General features: G+C 35.0%; 3 protein-coding genes across 4 annotated transcripts; 1 reads left to right on the top strand and 2 right to left on the bottom strand.

The window, feature by feature from the left end:
* Positions 1–27: 27 nt before the first annotated feature.
* LOC105974577 (uncharacterized) lies at positions 28–4,896 on the bottom strand. Its single transcript, XM_088827381.1, has 6 exons — positions 4,824–4,896; positions 4,667–4,720; positions 4,107–4,545; positions 3,091–4,016; positions 1,758–2,975; positions 28–1,670 (listed from the first exon to the last, which is right to left on the bottom strand). Exons 1-6 carry the CDS (start codon positions 4,894–4,896, stop codon positions 28–30), a joined length of 4,353 nt encoding a protein of 1,450 aa, XP_088683507.1.
* A 258-nt stretch (positions 4,897–5,154) lies between these two features.
* Positions 5,155–7,243, bottom strand: LOC148766711 (uncharacterized). Its single transcript, XM_088827380.1, has 7 exons — positions 6,892–7,243; positions 6,712–6,804; positions 6,484–6,609; positions 6,097–6,216; positions 5,863–5,991; positions 5,345–5,608; positions 5,155–5,246 (listed from the first exon to the last, which is right to left on the bottom strand). The coding sequence occupies exons 2-7, from the start codon at positions 6,761–6,763 to the stop codon at positions 5,155–5,157; spliced, it is 783 nt and encodes a 260-aa protein (XP_088683506.1). The 5' UTR covers positions 6,764–6,804; positions 6,892–7,243.
* A 7,134-nt stretch (positions 7,244–14,377) lies between these two features.
* On the top strand, positions 14,378–17,038 carry AS1 (myb-like HTH transcriptional regulator family protein). Of its 2 annotated transcripts, none has more exons than XM_012994916.2 (2): positions 14,378–15,027; positions 15,729–17,038. In XM_012994916.2, exon 2 carries the CDS (start codon positions 15,775–15,777, stop codon positions 16,798–16,800), a length of 1,026 nt encoding a protein of 341 aa, XP_012850370.2. In that variant the 5' UTR covers positions 14,378–15,027; positions 15,729–15,774; the 3' UTR covers positions 16,801–17,038. The 2 variants fall into 2 exon arrangements, with proteins under 2 accessions (XP_012850370.2, XP_088682496.1); XM_088826370.1 differs by having other exon boundaries at positions 14,686–15,027; positions 15,734–17,038.
* Positions 17,039–17,547: the final 509 nt, after the last annotated feature.

Genomic DNA, 17,547 nt, shown 5'->3' with positions numbered 1-17,547 from the left:
ATAGACGATAATTTACGACATATACCTTCATATGCGCTGAAATACTTCTTTGTAAACAACGTTGCTAGTTGAACTCGACAACCCACCGGATTCGGACTTGATAAGGATCTTTATGCCAGATCTACTCTTGACTCTCGAGAGTGCAACGTACAACTGACCGTGGCTGAATACAGGTCTGGGTAGATACAAACCAACATGGGAAAGTGTTTGACCCTGACTCTTGTTGATGGTCATTGCAAAGGAAATCATCAGTGGAAATTGTCGCCTCTGGAACTTAATTGGCAGAGTAGAGTTCGACGGGACCAACGTCATCCGAGGAATGAAAACAACATCACCGGTATTTTTGCCGGATAGAACCTTGCAGCTAAGAACATGAGTTCCCATTCTAACAACTTGAAGTCTGGTTCCATTGCAAAGGCCTCTCGCCTGGTCGATGTTTCGTATGAGCATAACAGGAACATTTTCCTTGAGTTTCAGCCTATGTGAAGGGAGACCGGAGCAAGACACAGTGTTGAGGAATTCGGTCGTATAAATTTGAGCATTCTCTTCCGAACTCATCTCATCCTTGCACATACTATCCGCACTGAGGTACAACTTCTCTTCGCCAGGAAGGAGGGAACATAAGTATTCGTTGACAAACTCAACGCAGTCATTAGTCGGCGCAAGCACCGCCCTCCCTTGGAAGTAATCGGGATTTGATATGTTACTCAACAAATCCGGATATACAAACTGCAACAACTCCAATAATGGATCTTCGGAATCGGGAATTAGCATGTCCTCGGGAATCTCAACAGATGTTTCACCATCGTTTTGTTCTCCCGCCTCCCCATTACCGATACTCAGTATCCAATCAGCAAACTTCTTTACTTCTTCAACTTCCGATGGATTAGAACTTGATTGAAGCCTCATATTCGTATGCAACTTTAGAACCTTACATTCTTCCCAAAGTTGAGATGAGTTGATCGTAGCGTGAACAATGTCCTGCCTTGATGCCTTCAGTACAACAGGTAAAATCTGTCTAAAGTCTCCACCAAGAACGACAACCTTGCCACCGAATGGTTTGGGAACATGCGTGATAGATCGCAAGGTCTTGTCAAGCGCTTCGAAACAATATCTATGCATCATCGGTGCCTCGTCCCATATAATGAGCCTCGCATTTATAAGCAATTCTGCTTGTGGACTCTGCTGTGTAATGCTGCAGGTGGAACCATCGTGCACAATGATGGGGAGTCCAAATCTAGAATGAGCGGTCCGGCCACCGGGAAGCAGCAACGATGCTATGCCACTCGAAGCAACATTAAGAACTATTTCCCCCTTCGAACGGACAGCAGCGGACAACGTTCTCCATATAAATGTCTTTCCGGTACCTCCGTGACCGTAGAGGAAGTACATCCCGCCACAATTCTTTGACACAGCATCCATGATGGCATCGTAGACCCTTCTCTGCTCATCAGTGATAGAAGAAAGATATCGTTTCAGTTCTTCAGCCATCGCAAATACATCGTAGTCCAACTCATCGAGCACTAATCGGTTCTCCGTGTCATCCATCGACGAATCTAGTGGCATCGGCATAGAGTCAAAATTCCGCAAGCTCTTGCCGTTGCTCTGTAGGATCTTCTCGATTTCTATCAACGCGTAGTTCTTCAAACTATCATCTGATAGAGTCAAATCTGCAAAGGTATAGATAGTAAGACAAATGTGTTCCGGACAAATAAGAACTTGAACAAAAAATTGTAAAATACCACACTAATCGATACCTGGATTATTATGACGTTTCTGGTGCTTGTATGCAATATCATCAGACAAATTGGACCAACATTTCTCCCAAACATGTTCCGGTCTGCTCAAACTATTAGAAAGCAGCATAACAGCGAACAACAATCTGAGGAAGTGTCCGTTTGCCCAACCGTATGCTTCTCTAATTGCACCAATGTACTCCTTATCATCTTCCAATAACCCCAAAATATAGCACGCATCCCTAAACGTCGCGTAAACATTGCCACCCACCGTTCTAATGTCCTCGTAACTTTTGCACCCTCTTTGGACGTTGAGCAACAATCTAAGATAAAAGTCTTCTCCCTTTGTCGGGGGCACATTGGTGACTCTTCCAATGGCAAACCTCTTCTTTCTTGGCACCCACACCCGAGAATCATCCTTGTACACATAATGTTGGGGAAACTCTGCGTACCGTAACTCCCTAGCTGGTGGGTAGGTCTTGTTCGCCTCGAACCACGCCAAGAACATGGTTTGCCTCGCGGTTGGCCTTTCCAAGACACTCTTTAATGATTGGTTCTCATTGAATACCAACGGTTGATTGTCGGGGAGATGGAAACTCAATCTAATGACGGGTGGATCTCGGTAATGTATTTCAAATGCAAATATCCTCCACATTGCCTCGCACGCAGACAAATATCTGCAGTCATAATACATTTTGATTTCATCACGAACAACAGGATCAGCGTCCGTAGACGGAGGTTGGAAAAATGTTGCCGTGACACGATCGTGTCCCTTGTTGACGTATTTGAACAGATACTTTATTGACTTGCTCTGGTTGCACAACTCAATATTGATGTGGGCTCGGTATTTACTCAATAACACACGGTTGTAGGGAACCACGAATCCATTATCAAGAATAGTATTCTTCTTCCTAACCGTTCTTCCATCATCCCTTCTCCTATATACCGGGTAACCATCAGGGTCGGCCTCGGTTCGCTGTACAAACTTTTTTGGAAACCTCTTCGTGCAAACGCCATCCTTCATGCAAGGTGAATTCAAATTCGCATGACCGCACGGGCCGTGTATCATGTATTTCTCAACCAAGTTGTACATCTTTCTGTCGGTTTTTTTGTCCGGAATTTCCGCACAGATCATCCTGTCGATGTCGGCGGAGCACTTAGGTTTGGCATCGTTATCCAACCACAACAATATATGTGCATGAGGCAGACCACGCTTCTGAAATTCTATAGTACACACATCTGCGTATAAAAATAATTACGTAAATTACGTAAATTAATATGCATACTTTAATACGATACTTGATGTAATGAATTTACTCGCAAAGTAATTTATTGAAAAGAGTTCATGACTTACGTGCTCTAATTCGTCCGAATATATGTCCCTTCTTGAAATCCGTCATCAAACTGTCCAACTTCATTTTGAATACGCGGCATAGAATATCAGGGCGATCCTCCGGTCTGAGACTTGTATCATTGAGGACCCTTTGTATTTCAGGCCATTGTGGATTGCATGTAATAGTTATGAACAATGATGGAAAACCAATCCAGTTACAAATTTGAAGTGCGTCGACAAAATTATTGAACATGTACCGAGGTCCAGGAATGAAAGAACCTGGCAGAATTATGCGTTTTCCAACTGATTTTCCCTCTGTGTCCCCTTTGAAAAAACGTTCTTCAATGCCTTTGTACATGTCCACACGCAACTGGTCCTGATTGTGCCTAATAAAATTCAACCTTTGCGACTCAATCATAGAATACGCGTCCACTCCAAGTTGTTGGAACAACTTTTTTGAATTCAGCAGTACTGGACTGTCGATGCTTCTTTTTTGGAAACGGTAAGCAAAGTATTCTCGCATGGTTAAGTTCTTTCGTTTTCCACTGTTACCTCGAGAAGAGTCTCTCAAGTCAATATCCTCTCTATATCCATCTTCCCCGTAAGGAAATATGAGCGGATACTGGAACGGCAGGTACAATGGGTGCAGTTCACTAATGCGTTGCAGCTTCTTGGACTGAGTCTCAACCACAATGTCTCTAACACCCTCTTGCGTGTCAAAATCTCCAACTATCAACGCTGCTATCTCACTCGCATTAGGGAGATTATAAGTCCTCCCATCGGTGCTACGACTCTTAACCAACTTTAGCTTAACACCTTGCAGGCCTTCTCTCGAAAATCGATCACGGGCAGCTCTATACGATTGAGCAAGGACGTTGTTCTCGTCGATCATATCCTTCAAGGATGCAACAATTTGAGTATCAAGGTTGTTCGAGCCATTTCCAGACCTACAATAAAAAATGATTAAAGAATTGCACTCGCCTCGAAATACTTCATATGTACTGTAAATGGGTGCACGAAAAATGAAATAATTTTACCTGACAGCATCAATTCTATTGCGGACTTCATTCTCCGTATCGAAGATGTAAAGTTGTGCGAATTTAGGTCGTGCACCTTCCTCTGGTAACATACTACCCAACAGATGGTAATTCTGACCTTGAAGTAAAAATGTGTATGGTCCAGCACCCGTATTAATAGATGTTTGGACCTTTCCACCAAGTGATGTGAAAGCAAACATCATGTTGTAAGAACGAATATTGTCCTGAAAATGTTTGCTCTGCCTATCCGTACCGAAAAGTAAATTGGAAAGAGTAGGTGGGGCATTTTTCATATAAGGCAGTTGTACTTTATCTTTCTGACAACATAGAGAAAACTCGGGTCTCGATGTGTTCCTGTGCTTATCAAGTCGCTCAGCGTACCACATCATTGCACCACACGATTGACATTCATACGACTGATCTCCCAGATCGTCGTAATCTGGTATAGCGTAACATCGAATCAAATATGATAATGACAAATTACAATAATCCATAAATTTGAAAGACTAAATAATAATAATAATAATATAACGTTTAAAGATTAAAAAAAAATTTATTACCTTCATAATCAGCTGAATCATCGCTATTGTCGTCGTTGGAAACATACTCAGAATCTGTCAATAAAAATATTTTTTTATCATTCACTGAAATTGGTTATTGTATATTAGAACAATGTATTTGGCAAACCGCGTGTTATTTAAAAAAAATAGTAGTTACCTCCACTGTCCGATGTGACATCTCGTAATGTTTGAGAATCCTCATCTTCTAGTATAGTTGGTGTATTATCCATACTTAATCCACGTGCAACCGATTGTATCCTTTTTTTTACTCCTTGAAATTCTCTTTCCATGCCTATACATTAAAAATGATAATTATATATATATATATATATATATATATATATATATATATATATATATATATATATATATATATATATATATATATATATATATATATATATATATATTGCATTACTTAAAAAAATAATAATATTAACTACATAATGGAATCACGAACGTGCATATCAAAAAAAAAAAAAAACAAATCACCTTCTTGTGGTTTCGTAGAATGAATTTAGAGAGTTAACCGGAATGTCATACGTTCCCGATTTAGGATCATAAGAGTGTCGGTTAGTATCTGTCCCGGGATAAAATTAAAAGTTAAAACATTTAATAAAAAAACGTTCTTTAATTTTATGTTTTGATGGTATAAGAAATATTAATTAACGAAATCACCTTCAAAGGGTAACGTGCTCCCGTCGACGGCAATATGGATATTTTGTTTCCCTAATATTGCACGATTTAGCTTGTCGGTTGTTGAAGATTCTACAACATTCGGTTTATATATAGGAAATTGGATTTTTCTAGCTGTACTCGACGGGGTTCCAATGATAGTTTTTCCACGAAACGTCGAATGTGTCAATTGTACGTTTGCAACATTTAATCCCTGCACCTCATCCCTTTGTAGGTTTTGTACATACTTTTGATGACTTGAATTTCCTATTTTGTTAATAAGATGGAACAATAGAAAAAAAATTAATTTCAATTTATAAATTATCATTTTGTATGTGTAATTTTTTCTTTAAATGTTAGCCTTTTCTATTATTATTATTATTTTAAAACAATGGTAAAATAATGAAGTATTTAATATGGTCTAATTTCATGGTAGTTGATGTTTAAAATGTCATTAAACAATAACGAAATATGTAGCGTGTGTGCGTGCCAGTCGTAAAGGTTATTGAGTACATTATTACCATTAAGTATGTCCGATGTAACGCAACTCAATGGAGTTTGAAAACCGCGGATTCCATGAAATCCGTCTTCATGCGATGTTCCGTGCTCGACGATAATTTTCTTTCCCTTTTCAATTGCTTGTTTTTCTCCTTTTGGGTGAAAATATAATCAATTGTAAGAAAATTTAATATAAAATTGTAAAATATATGAAAAGCAAACTTATTTGAAATATTAAGTATATGTCATTAACTCACCATTTGAAACATCACTGAGAATCCAACTCGATTGCGTCCGAACAACACGTCGTGTATTAAAAGCATCATGTAGCAATTTCCTTTTTTCAGAAGGAACTTGTTGTACCGTTTCTTGATTAACTGCAAAAATAAAACATGTTAAATATTTAGTTCAATATATATATATATATATATATATATATATATATATATATATATAGGTAAAACAGACATATACAATCTATATAATTTAAACGTGTTCATGTTGGTTAAGAGAAAGTCTATTTCGAACATGATGTCAAATAAAATTATTATTCTATTCGTACAATTGAATCGTTACTTTAAAGTTCAATCGTCATATAAATGTAAATGGTGGTATTTAAATGTCAGATGAGGTTAATAACTAACCATTCGTTATGTCTGTAAGAACGCAAGCGGATCGCTTATGAACACAACTCATTCCATAAAATGAAGCATCTTGCGGTTTTATGGCTTCGTCCATGATATTTTTTCCCTTTCCGTTATCAAGGTGGTCTAAAGTGTGTTGACAATATATAAGAGATTATTTGACAGTACACATTAACAGTAAGTAAATATACCAAACTATAATGTTAAGTAGTAGTGTAGCATGCACACCATTAGTCACTTCGCGAGTATTCCGCGCTCTTGGGTGCCAATTCTCTTTCATGGAGTATTGTTGAGCAGGCAGCACATTCGAATTGTTGACAACTGTACATTCGTAGAAGTTGAAATTATGCGAACACTTATACAATTATATTGTTATTTTATATATATAATAAATAGTACAATTCTTACTTTCTGACGTATTGCTTGATAAATCATTATACCCAAAAGCAATCTTTTTCCTTAATATTGATGATCTCTTAGCATTAAAGGTACCTGAAAGAAATTACTACATAAGATTCATAATAGAACTACAAATCTTAAGTGTGGAAAATCAACGGTTGTAGTCAACCAATAACATATGTATTAAAACGTACAATAAGTATTGTGAAATATGAAAAGATAGGCTATTTTATTGTAAAACGTTACCAACAACTACATTTGGCGAAAATCGCGCACTGTCGGTGTTGATCTTGCGCTTAGGTTTTGCAACTTTTTTGTCAACCGGTTGCGATGAATATTCTAAATACATACAAAAAAGAATAAAAACGAACATGTATTGAAAAAAAAAATCATCTAATACAGTAAGAAATTGATAAAAATAAATGTTAATTAAAGTTATTTTTTCGAATAATATACTGATTATACAGTTAAACAAATGTACATATGAAATGAGAAGTAAATTATATTTTATAGATTATTATCATATGAACGAAAATAATTAAATTTGTATTATTTATTAAAGTCTTACCAATAGGTACATCATAGAGAATGGATGTAGTCTGTGAATTCGGTGATTTAGCCGTATCGTCCATCTAGAAATGATACGATGATGCAATCAGATTACAATTAGATGCCAGCATTGGTATAACATAAAAAAATGTGTATATTAAAATCTGATGATAAACATAAACTGGTTCTTCCATCAAAATATTGAAATGACATAGCAAGTAGATCGCATGATATGCCAATGATTTTGACCAAGAAAGACATGGTATTGATTGTATATTATTTAAATTGTTCTTAATTATGCAAACACACAACAATTAATTAAAAAAAACCATCAAATCCAACAAAAAATGAATTTGTATAAAACTGACCTATATATATATTCGTATACTTCTGATGCGTCGACAGTTCAATTAATTATGAACTATTCAATTTTGTGCCTAACCAACTGTGATAATCATTATGTGATCAATTTTTGATAGTAGCATGCGTATGTAGAAAGAAAGAAAAAAAAAAACAAAGATTAGTGAGGTGCTTAAATATATAATTAAAACTGTAAATTAAGATTCTTAATTTAATTACTATGGAAAATCTATATAATTCTAGATATGTATACTAATGGAAAGTATAATAATAATCGTGTGATATTATACATACATATATACTCATTCCTAGTCTTATTTTTTTATTTGAACACTATTATTTTATTTCATCAAATAAAGATTGCATTCTACATAGTTAAATATTTAAAAAAGATACTCATCAACTAACTAACACCAAATTGTAAATATTCATATATACACTTAAAATAATCAAACAAAATTAATTAGTTAGCTTAAATAAAACGAAATTACCTAATTTGCAACCATCCCATATAATTGAGCAAATATATATTATTTTAATTTAGACATATATATGACCCACTAATAGGGATGAAAAATCGAAAATATAATAACCCACTAATATATGACCAATTAATTTAGGTAATTAATTGAATACCATTAATCGAAAATGATTATAAAAAAATGAATAAACATAAAGCATACGAAAACAATTAATAGACCCAAAAAAATTAACCTTACTTGTGTAATTTGTTGATGAGTGTGATGGAAATGGTCGGGGTTTTATAACTTGTGTTGAATTTGGTAAAAAAAGGTAACAATGAATAATTGGTTTTATAAGCATAGCAATATGAAGTTTTGAATAAATAGGATGAAGAAAATGAGTGAAGCCAATATGACATTATATAGTTTGTTTGAATATGTTGTATAAGGAAAACAAATCATTTAATTAAGAAAGAAATTGTAACACTAATTGTGCAATTTTAATTATAAAAATTCAAACGATTTGGACAATCTAAATAATTAAGGACAATATAAATGGAAAAATGGAAAGAAATCATTATACCTCATTTGTAGGGGAATTAATTCAAATTACCGCTAATTGAAAAATCAAAAGGTATGTAAATATGATAATGTTAATAATTGATTATATAAGGTATGTAGATAAAGATTATTTAGTCATTTGGATTCAAATTAATTCAAATTAATTGCATACATTAATTTATATGGTATATAAATATGCAATTGTATTTATATACCTTATATGCAATTAATTTATGTGATGAAAATGTTAGTAGTTTATTATATAAGGTACGTAGATATAATCTTTAGTTAATTATTTATATGCAATGAAACTTATAGAATAAATAATTCAAAATAAGATTATTGTGCATGGAATAGTGTAAAAGGAAAGCGAACCAAAGTCAAATAAAGAAAATAAATGGGGTCAAAATGGAAGATGATATTTTTTGATTGTGAATTTTCTCATTATTGATTATGTAGATAGATTAGATTTTTTTAATACGTAATAAATATACTTATTACAAAACAATATAATTAAATAAGGATTCTATTACGATGTATAGTTTTTCCATTAAAATAAGCATTTTATTTTTTCCATTAAAATAAGTATTATATTAAAATTTCCAAAGTAATATAATTAAATAAATAAAATAATAATTAAATAAAATTTGCATACTAAATTGAATTTAATAATATGTATATTTAAGTAAGTATTAAATTTACTATTTTAATTACGATGTTTTCCATTAATTTAAATTATTTTAATAACAACATTCTCCATATATTTTAATCACATATGTTAAAATAATTTAAATTAATGAAAAATAATAATTAAATAAAACTTGCATAATAAATTGAATTTAATAATATTTATATTTAAGTAAGTATTAAATTTACGACGTTTCCATTAATATAAATTATTTTAATAACAATTGGTATTTTAAAAATATTTTTCATGGTTGGTAAAAAATACAAAAAACATGAAATTCCTAAAATGGATGAATTGTTTCATAATTTAAAATAAAGTTTAATGATATTCTATATATTAAAACAATGTTTTATAGTGATAAATTGGAATGCAATAATAATTATGGAAAGAAGTCTACAAATAAAAGAGATGAAAATATTTGGGATCAAAATTGAAGATGTTAAAACTTCAATTGTGTATTCTCCCTTTATATATTATATAGATTACGTAATTAACTGAAAATTCACACAACTATTTTATTTTATTTTAATCCCTTTAACTAGTTTGTTGTCTAGGCTTAGCGTGCCTTGAGTTTCTCCACTGCACTAAGATTAATCTAACATTAATTATTATATAATACTGCAATAAGATTACATTCATTCCAGCTGAAATAGACAAGAACACCAAAACAATTACATCTTTGCAGACATTTTTAATTAGAACTTGGATAAATCCAAACCAACAATTACATCTTTCAGACATTTTTAATTAGAACTTGGATAAATCCAAACCAGCCTTAATAATAGATTTGTATTATAATGTTGAATATTGAGATTGGGCTGTCCATTGGGTCAGAAGAGAAGCAAACCAAACCCGAAATTAAACATTAAAGCCCAACACTAAAGGGCTTTTATGTCAAGGTCCAACTATTTATCACTAAAGGGCTTTTATGTCAAGTTCCAACTATTTATCCTCCTCTAACTCTCCCCGTGTTTCATCTACTTCCCCTTCTGGTGGTCTGAAGTAGATACATGTAGAGGAAGTGTTGGATACATGTACATGAAGTGTATATTTGTGCAACAAAAGAGTTAATCAAGGAAGTGCAAGATGCAGTGGCCGATGCGAAAATGAAATTGGAAAAGTATGTTGATGTTTCAGCCATAATGAACCTACTGCCGCCATGATAAACTTGAAAAAATGTTTACACGGCACGAGCAACAAGAATTCGATGTGAAGCAGATACTAAAGTTGACACACTACAATTGAACACTATTACACCCTCCTTAACAAGGCAGTCTATTTGCTGAATTCCAAACCAGGCTTCACAATAATTACCAGAAACCGATAGCTAAGTTAGCCTCCACAAGATAAGAGAGTTTTGCAGGAAAGTACTTGAGTGGTTGGATTTGTTGCATTTTTGTTGGATGATTACAAATGAAGTTTCTACCCCTATTTATACTAAACCACCTCTTTAATGGACAGTGGAGATCTATTTGAACTAAGTGGTTTACTAGAACACTCCAAATAATTTCTACCTCTTTAATGGACAGTGGAGATCTATTTGAACTAAGTGTTTCACTAGAACACACCAAATAATTTCTACAAAATGGAATGGGAGTGTTCTAGAAAGTTTTCTAGAATTCTCAATAATTTCTACTGGTTTCTATATACACTTGGACCAATTTTGGCCTAATAGGATAAGATTTAGATTTCTTAACTTTCCAACCCAACCCAATCCAAGGAAAACTCCAAAACTTACGGGCCCAAAGCCCAAAATTATATACTAAAGCCTAACATGAAATATTAATAAATTGAAGATGAATCACACATCGGCCCTTTATCCACGGCCCAGCTATTTATCCCACCTTTTCAACCAAAATATAATAATAATGGGAGGTGATATTCGCGGTAGCAAAATTACGAATGTCGTTTTAAAAAATCCATCTCTATCTTTCTTTCTCTCTCTACAATTTTAGCTTTTATATTAGAAATCATTCCAAAACTTATGTTATTGTAGCCATTTGCAAAAAAAAATGAGTGCATCGAATGAGGTAAAATTTGTTCGTTTTTGTTCTTTAAATCGTGAAAACGCGACTCACGACCAAACTGGGAGCTAAAAAGCCCGATTCACGCCCGGTTTGGGCGCGTAAAAGTGTTATCCGCGCCCGGTCTGGGCGCGCAACACAGCTTTCCGCGCCCGGTTTTATATATTTTTGCTGCTTAAAAGATTCGAACACGGGACATAACTTTGGAAGCATAGGCTTACCTGACCAACAAGGCCACAGCCATTTTGTTAATAAATTATTATTGAATTGTATTTATAGGTGTCTTTATACTTGGCAAAAAAATAATAAATACACGCTTCTGGAAAGACTCGAACACGGGTCTATTGCGTAGCAAACAAGACGTCTGACCAACTAAGCCAGAGCAAGTTCTTTAAGTGATAATTATTTAAATATAATATAGCATGTCATTTATACTGGGATAAAAAAAAAATTTAACCGGACGACCGGTCCAAAACCGGCGTCCGGACCGAACGCCGAAACCAGTTTTCCGCGCCCAAAATGGGCGTGTGAAAGCAGTTTCCACGCCTGTTTTAGGCGTGAAAAATGCTTTCACACTCCCATTTTGGGCGTGGAAAATTCGAAAACCCAACACTAAAAATTGCCCCAAATCGCGATTTTTTGGGAATTTTCACATAATTAACCACAAATTCAATATGTATAACTACATTAGATGATTAATTACCTTTCAAATTGATGAGATTTTCGGATTTGGAAGAATTTGTGAGAGAGGTTGAGGGTTTTTGTGAATTTTGGGGCTTTTGGGGCTTGGATGGATTTGGGGGTTTTTAGAGAGATAAAGAAAAAACTATTGTGAACGACATTCGTAATTTTGCTGCCGCGTAAATCATTTCAGAATAATAATTTATCCAGAGGGGGCTTGGGTGGGGGTCGGGTGGGGTGGGGTGGGGTTGGGGTTGGGGTTAGGGTTAGGGGTAGTCATAGGAAGAGAAGATCAGAAGAGGATCTCTCCCTCAATTTTACAATACGTTTGACATGTCTACATCTACTTTTCTCATTTCCAACCATTACCCCTCCCCTCACTTTCTCTCTCTTCTACAAACTAATCTTCATTTTTATAACTTGTTTTTTGTATTTTTATTCCATTCTTGATAATTGGTTTTTATGTTAGTAATTTTAGTATTTATTTTAAATATTATTATTGGGGCTAAAGATTTTGTTGTCCCCCGTGACCCTTCAAAGTTGTCTGAGTAACCAGCAGCTCTATTCTACAGTTGCAGCTGGCAGGGCTGCTGCTAAGTGCTATCTATATATGTAACCACACCCTACATTATATATTATATAGACTGATCTTTTTAATTAGTTATAAAAAATTAATGTTGCATAATAAGGAAACAAAATTCTGCTGCTAAATCTCACAAAACAGGACAAACTATATGTTACAGACTCCCATCGAAATACTAAGTTGACCTAAGTCATAACTAAATAGATGCTATTTCAGTTTTCCATTATCGGGTAATTTTTTATCCCAATTCCCAAATATTTCCTTTTACAATTTCTTTTTATTACCAGAAAATGAGTTTTGAATAAAATATAATAAGAAAAGGTGAGTTGGTGTCAATGATTGAACAAGGAGGGGTGATTTGGAAAAAAATAAAAGTTATGGGGTGGAAAGTAGATATATATGAAAGTATGAGGGGTAGAAGTTTTAAAGGAGAGTAGTGTGGTGAAGGAAAGGGGGGGAAAACAGACGTAACGTATCACTGACAGAAACTGAGAAAGAGAAGGAGGGGGGGTTGGGACAGTAAAGTCCTGTCTTTATCACTTTCGTCTCCTTGTGCCGTGAAACCCGCACTACAGTCCCACCCTGGGTCCCTCTTTGCCACGTGTCATGGCATTTATGACTGGATAATGTGGATATATATTATATTATATTTCTAATTCATTGCAAATATGGATTTATTGATTATATTAGAATTATATATTTATAAATATGGTGATAATATAATTATTTTTTAATACTAAATGACTAAATAAACCCTTAAATTGCGATGATATGACATAAGGCCAAATTTATATGCTAGTAAAATAAATAGTAAATAATTGTGGTGGACAATTATAAATAAAATGGTAAATTACGGGCATAGTTGATGTAACATCAAATTACGAAAAAACCCCCTCATATTTGGGTAATTACAACAACTTCTCTTAACTATGAATTTTTTAATTTTTTTACACGCCTATCTCTGTGATGTCAAATTCCATGAAATGTTCTCTAGTTTATCCTCTTTTTGTGCAAAAATACAGTTTTTGATGCACCTCAATTTGATATTTACAAGTCAATGGACACAAATTTTATGATCATCTTGCTCCAAAATGTGAAGATCGAATGGGGTAAAATGGGTACAAATTAGAGAATATTCCACATAATTTAGAAAATTCTACTAAATTTGACACCACAATAGTGGACGTGCGTGTAAGAAAATTTATAGTTGAGGGGTTGGTTGTAGTTACCCAAATATGAGGGGTTTTTTCATAATTTTATTTTACCTCAGGGTGGCTGTAATGTAAACTAAACAAAAAGAGGCGAAACTACAACCACAACCCTGAGTGTTAAGATCTATTTACGAAACAACCCATAATTTATTCATAATTACATCTACCTCCATGCAATTTGTAGATTTCTTGCATTTACACCCTTTCGTAGGGGTGGATGTAAGAAAGTTTCAAACTGAAAGGGGCTAGATGTAATTGCTAAAACATAAGGGGTTGTCTGAAATTACACTTTACCTCAGGGAGGTGGTTGTAATTTAACAAAAAAAAAAAAAATTGTGGTGGATACTATTTGGCTTTGGTGGGAGGGGGTGGATTGTGGGAATCAATGTTGTCAGAATCAAGGTGTAGTAGTGTAGTCACGTCGAGGGGGGTGGGAATGGGGGGGCAGATTTTGCAGAAAAGGGGAAAAAGGAAAAAAATTAAAATTAGGGTGCAGTGAAATATCACACTCTCTCTCTATACCATGATCATGATAGTTGCTAAGACCTAGGCTATTGTACGCTGGTGGCGAAGAATGAATTCCCCCATTATTGCTCTTTCTCCCTTTTTCTATTTTATTCTTTCTCGTTGACCCCCCCAACTCTTTTCCTTTACTATTTCTTTACCCTTTTCTTTCTCTACTCATACACACGATTAAATACACACTTGTAATTGTGTGTGTGTGTGTGACTCTGTTTGTCTTTTGTTTGTGTAGCCATTTTAGTTCAGACATTAACCCGGGTTTTAAACGTCACCACATTCCTTTTACTACGTCAGAATTCCATCTCCAATAAAGAAATAAAGAGAGAGAGAGAGAGAGCCACTACTTCTTTTAATCTTTGCTTTTACCCCCCTCTGGTTCTGAAAATTGTACTTTTTCCATCCCATCTTTGCTACCCAGATCCCAATCTTTTTATTATTAAAGAGACCATTTTGTTGGAAACAAAGAAATGGGTTGTGCAGAGAACAGAGTTTCTTGAACATTAGTGTAAGCTATCTTTTTTCACTGTGAAATTTTGTTTAGCCTTGTGTGTTTTTGTTCATGCAAAAGTTTGTTGTTGTTGATTGTTGTATGTATGTGAAATGTCTTGGATGTGGGTAAAAATCGAATCTTTTTTAGATCAAAATGTGAACTGTGAATATTGTTTAGCCTTGTGTTTTTGTTCATGCAAACGTTTGTTGTTCTTGATTGTTGTTTGATGTGAAATGTCTTGGATGTGGGTCAAAATGGAATCTTTTTTAGATAAAAATGTGAACTTTGAATTTTTGAGCATGTAAAAATCAAATCTTTGTTTAGATTAATGTACTGAATATTATAATATAGTTTCAATGATATCTTCTTTGATATGGCTGCTTTAGATGAAGAATAATTAATAGATGTTGGCTTATATGAATGAACTGCCAAACTGAACTCTCTTATTATCCTTGCCCATTTTGTAAAGTGGTCCACAACATGGGCAAGATTTTCTTAAGTGGTTCTATCATCATAGGATATGATATTATGATCTTGTCTAATTTCTATAGAAAAAATGTCCTTAAATGTATTTATTTGGCTTTTATCTCAGTTTCTGCTCTAGTTATGAAGCTCTTGGTGTTTTCATAGTTCTTGGTTTTCGATGTTAGTTTCGTATATTTTATACTGTCGTCGCTTACTTTTTGTAATATGATTTTTTTCGGAATTTCGATCAGATAAGTATGAAGAGTTTGAGGCAATGGGCAGAGCTTTCGTCAGAAAATGAAGGAAAGGCAGAGGTGGCGGCCTGAAGAGGATGCACTACTCCGATCGTACGTCAAACAATATGGCCCGCGTGACTGGCACCTCGTTTCCGACCGCATGAACAAACCCCTCGATCGAGACTCCAAATCCTGTCTAGAAAGGTGGAAAAACTACCTCAAGCCCGGAATCAAGAAAGGCTCCCTCACCGAAGAAGAGCAGTGCCACGTCATCCAACTCCAAGCCAAGCACGGTAACAAATGGAAGAAAATCGCCGCTGAAGTCCCCGGCAGAACCGCCAAGAGACTCGGCAAGTGGTGGGAGGTTTTCAAAGAGAAACAGCTGCGCGAACACAAGGAGAGCAACAGACAGATCGAGCCCATCGACGAGGGCAAATACAATCACATTTTGGAAACATTCGCCGAGAAGCTGATAACAATGCCTACTTCGAACGGAAATTTTATTCACAACAACAATAATAATAATAATAATCAAATCGCACCGCCGCCTCCTTCAGCTCTTCCTCCATGGCTGGCGGCTGGTTCAAGCACGACCGTGACTGTGAGGCAGCCACCCTCACCGTCGGTGACCTTAAGCCTTTCGCCTGTGGGACCCGCAATCCCGTGGCTACAAAGTACTACCGATCATAATAATAATAATACTAATAATACGGTGGCTTCTGAACTCGTGGATTGCTGTAGAGAATTGGAGGAAGGGCACCGTGCGTTGGCTTCGCACAGGAAAGAAGCTGCGTGGAGATTGAAGAGAGTGGAGCTCCAGCTGGAATCGGAGAAAGCTTGTCGGAGGAGAGAAAAAATGGAAGAGATTGAAGCGAAAGTGCATGCTCTTAGGGAAGAGCAGAAGGCTACGCTCGACCGAATCGAAGCTGAGTATAGAGAGCAGCTGGCGGGGTTGAGAAGAGAGGCTGAGGTGAAAGAGCAGAAACTGGCTGAGCAATGGGCTGCTAAACACTTGCGTTTGACTAAGTTTCTCGAGCAGATGGGGTGTCGTTCGATGGGAGGCGATCACCCCCCTAATGCCCGATGAACGCCACGTTATCGTATATCGTGCTGTGCTGTGTTATATCTTTTTTTCTTTAAGGATTTGTTGAATAACTTTTCTTTTTGTTCATGCTTATGTGGAACTGGTACTCTTTCCGTTGACTTGGGTGCGTTAATGGTGAAATGTTCTCTGTACTTTGTTGAAGATTAGTGTTTTATTAAGTGATGATCTAAGAGATCAAGAAGTGATCAATATATTTGTGGTTTGCATGTTGTTATATGAATTTATATATTGTTTCTTTATGATGTACTTTGTGATGCATAAATAACATCAAATAATTAATTACAAAATACAAGTCCCAAATAAAAAATTCTATTTGTCACGAGGTCTGTTGGGAAAATTCAAGAGCAAAATTGATTGGGCTTGGCCTAAATTGGACAATAATATTCTTATGAAATTTGTGCTATATCGTGGGCCCACAACGTATATATTTTTTAAATTGATCATTTAGAAACATTAATCCTACTTCTCAAGGTTCCATTCTTTCCTTTTCTATCCAAATTTCATGATAAAAATAAGAATATAACATTAGATCCTCTATTAACTTTGGTGGGGGCTTAAGATTTACCCCTCATATTTTTTTAATTTGGGGTTTAATTAGTTTATTCTTTTTATTTATTTATTTATTTTTTCAATTTTTTGATTTTATTTCAATAAATTTAATTTACTATAGTCGACTACAAGCATCTGTAGTCACCAACCGAATAAACGATGGGGGAATGAGGAAAGCCA

The sequence above is a fragment of the Erythranthe guttata genome, chromosome 12 (assembly GCF_056151865.1).
Source record: "Erythranthe guttata isolate IM_541 chromosome 12, IM_541, whole genome shotgun sequence".
Taxonomy (NCBI): Eukaryota; Viridiplantae; Streptophyta; class Magnoliopsida; order Lamiales; family Phrymaceae; genus Erythranthe; species Erythranthe guttata.
Note: the sequence above shows the minus strand (reverse complement) of the source record. Positions and strands in the feature narration are given on the sequence as shown.

What these genes read in the sequence shown, in the direction of transcription:
- LOC148766711 (XM_088827380.1), bottom strand. Translation starts at nt 6,763, where the DNA reads ATGAAAGAGAATTGGCACCCAAGAGCGCGGAATACTCGCGAAGTGACT. An exon ending in TCTTACAGACATAACGAATG is followed by an intron (nt 6,217 to 6,483) that starts GTTAGTTATTAA and finishes TTATTTTTGCAG; the next exon opens with TTAATCAAGAAACGGTACAA. An exon ending in TCTCAGTGATGTTTCAAATG is followed by an intron (nt 5,992 to 6,096) that starts GTGAGTTAATGA and finishes TTCACCCAAAAG; the next exon opens with GAGAAAAACAAGCAATTGAA.
- LOC105974577 (XM_088827381.1), bottom strand. Translation starts at nt 4,896, where the DNA reads ATGGATAATACACCAACTATACTAGAAGATGAGGATTCTCAAACATTA. An exon ending in AATAGAATTGATGCTGTCAG is followed by an intron (nt 4,017 to 4,106) that starts GTAAAATTATTT and finishes TTTTTATTGTAG; the next exon opens with GTCTGGAAATGGCTCGAACA. An exon ending in ATTCGGACGAATTAGAGCAC is followed by an intron (nt 2,976 to 3,090) that starts GTAAGTCATGAA and finishes TTTTATACGCAG; the next exon opens with ATGTGTGTACTATAGAATTT.
- AS1 (XM_012994916.2), top strand. Translation starts at nt 15,775, where the DNA reads ATGAAGGAAAGGCAGAGGTGGCGGCCTGAAGAGGATGCACTACTCCGA.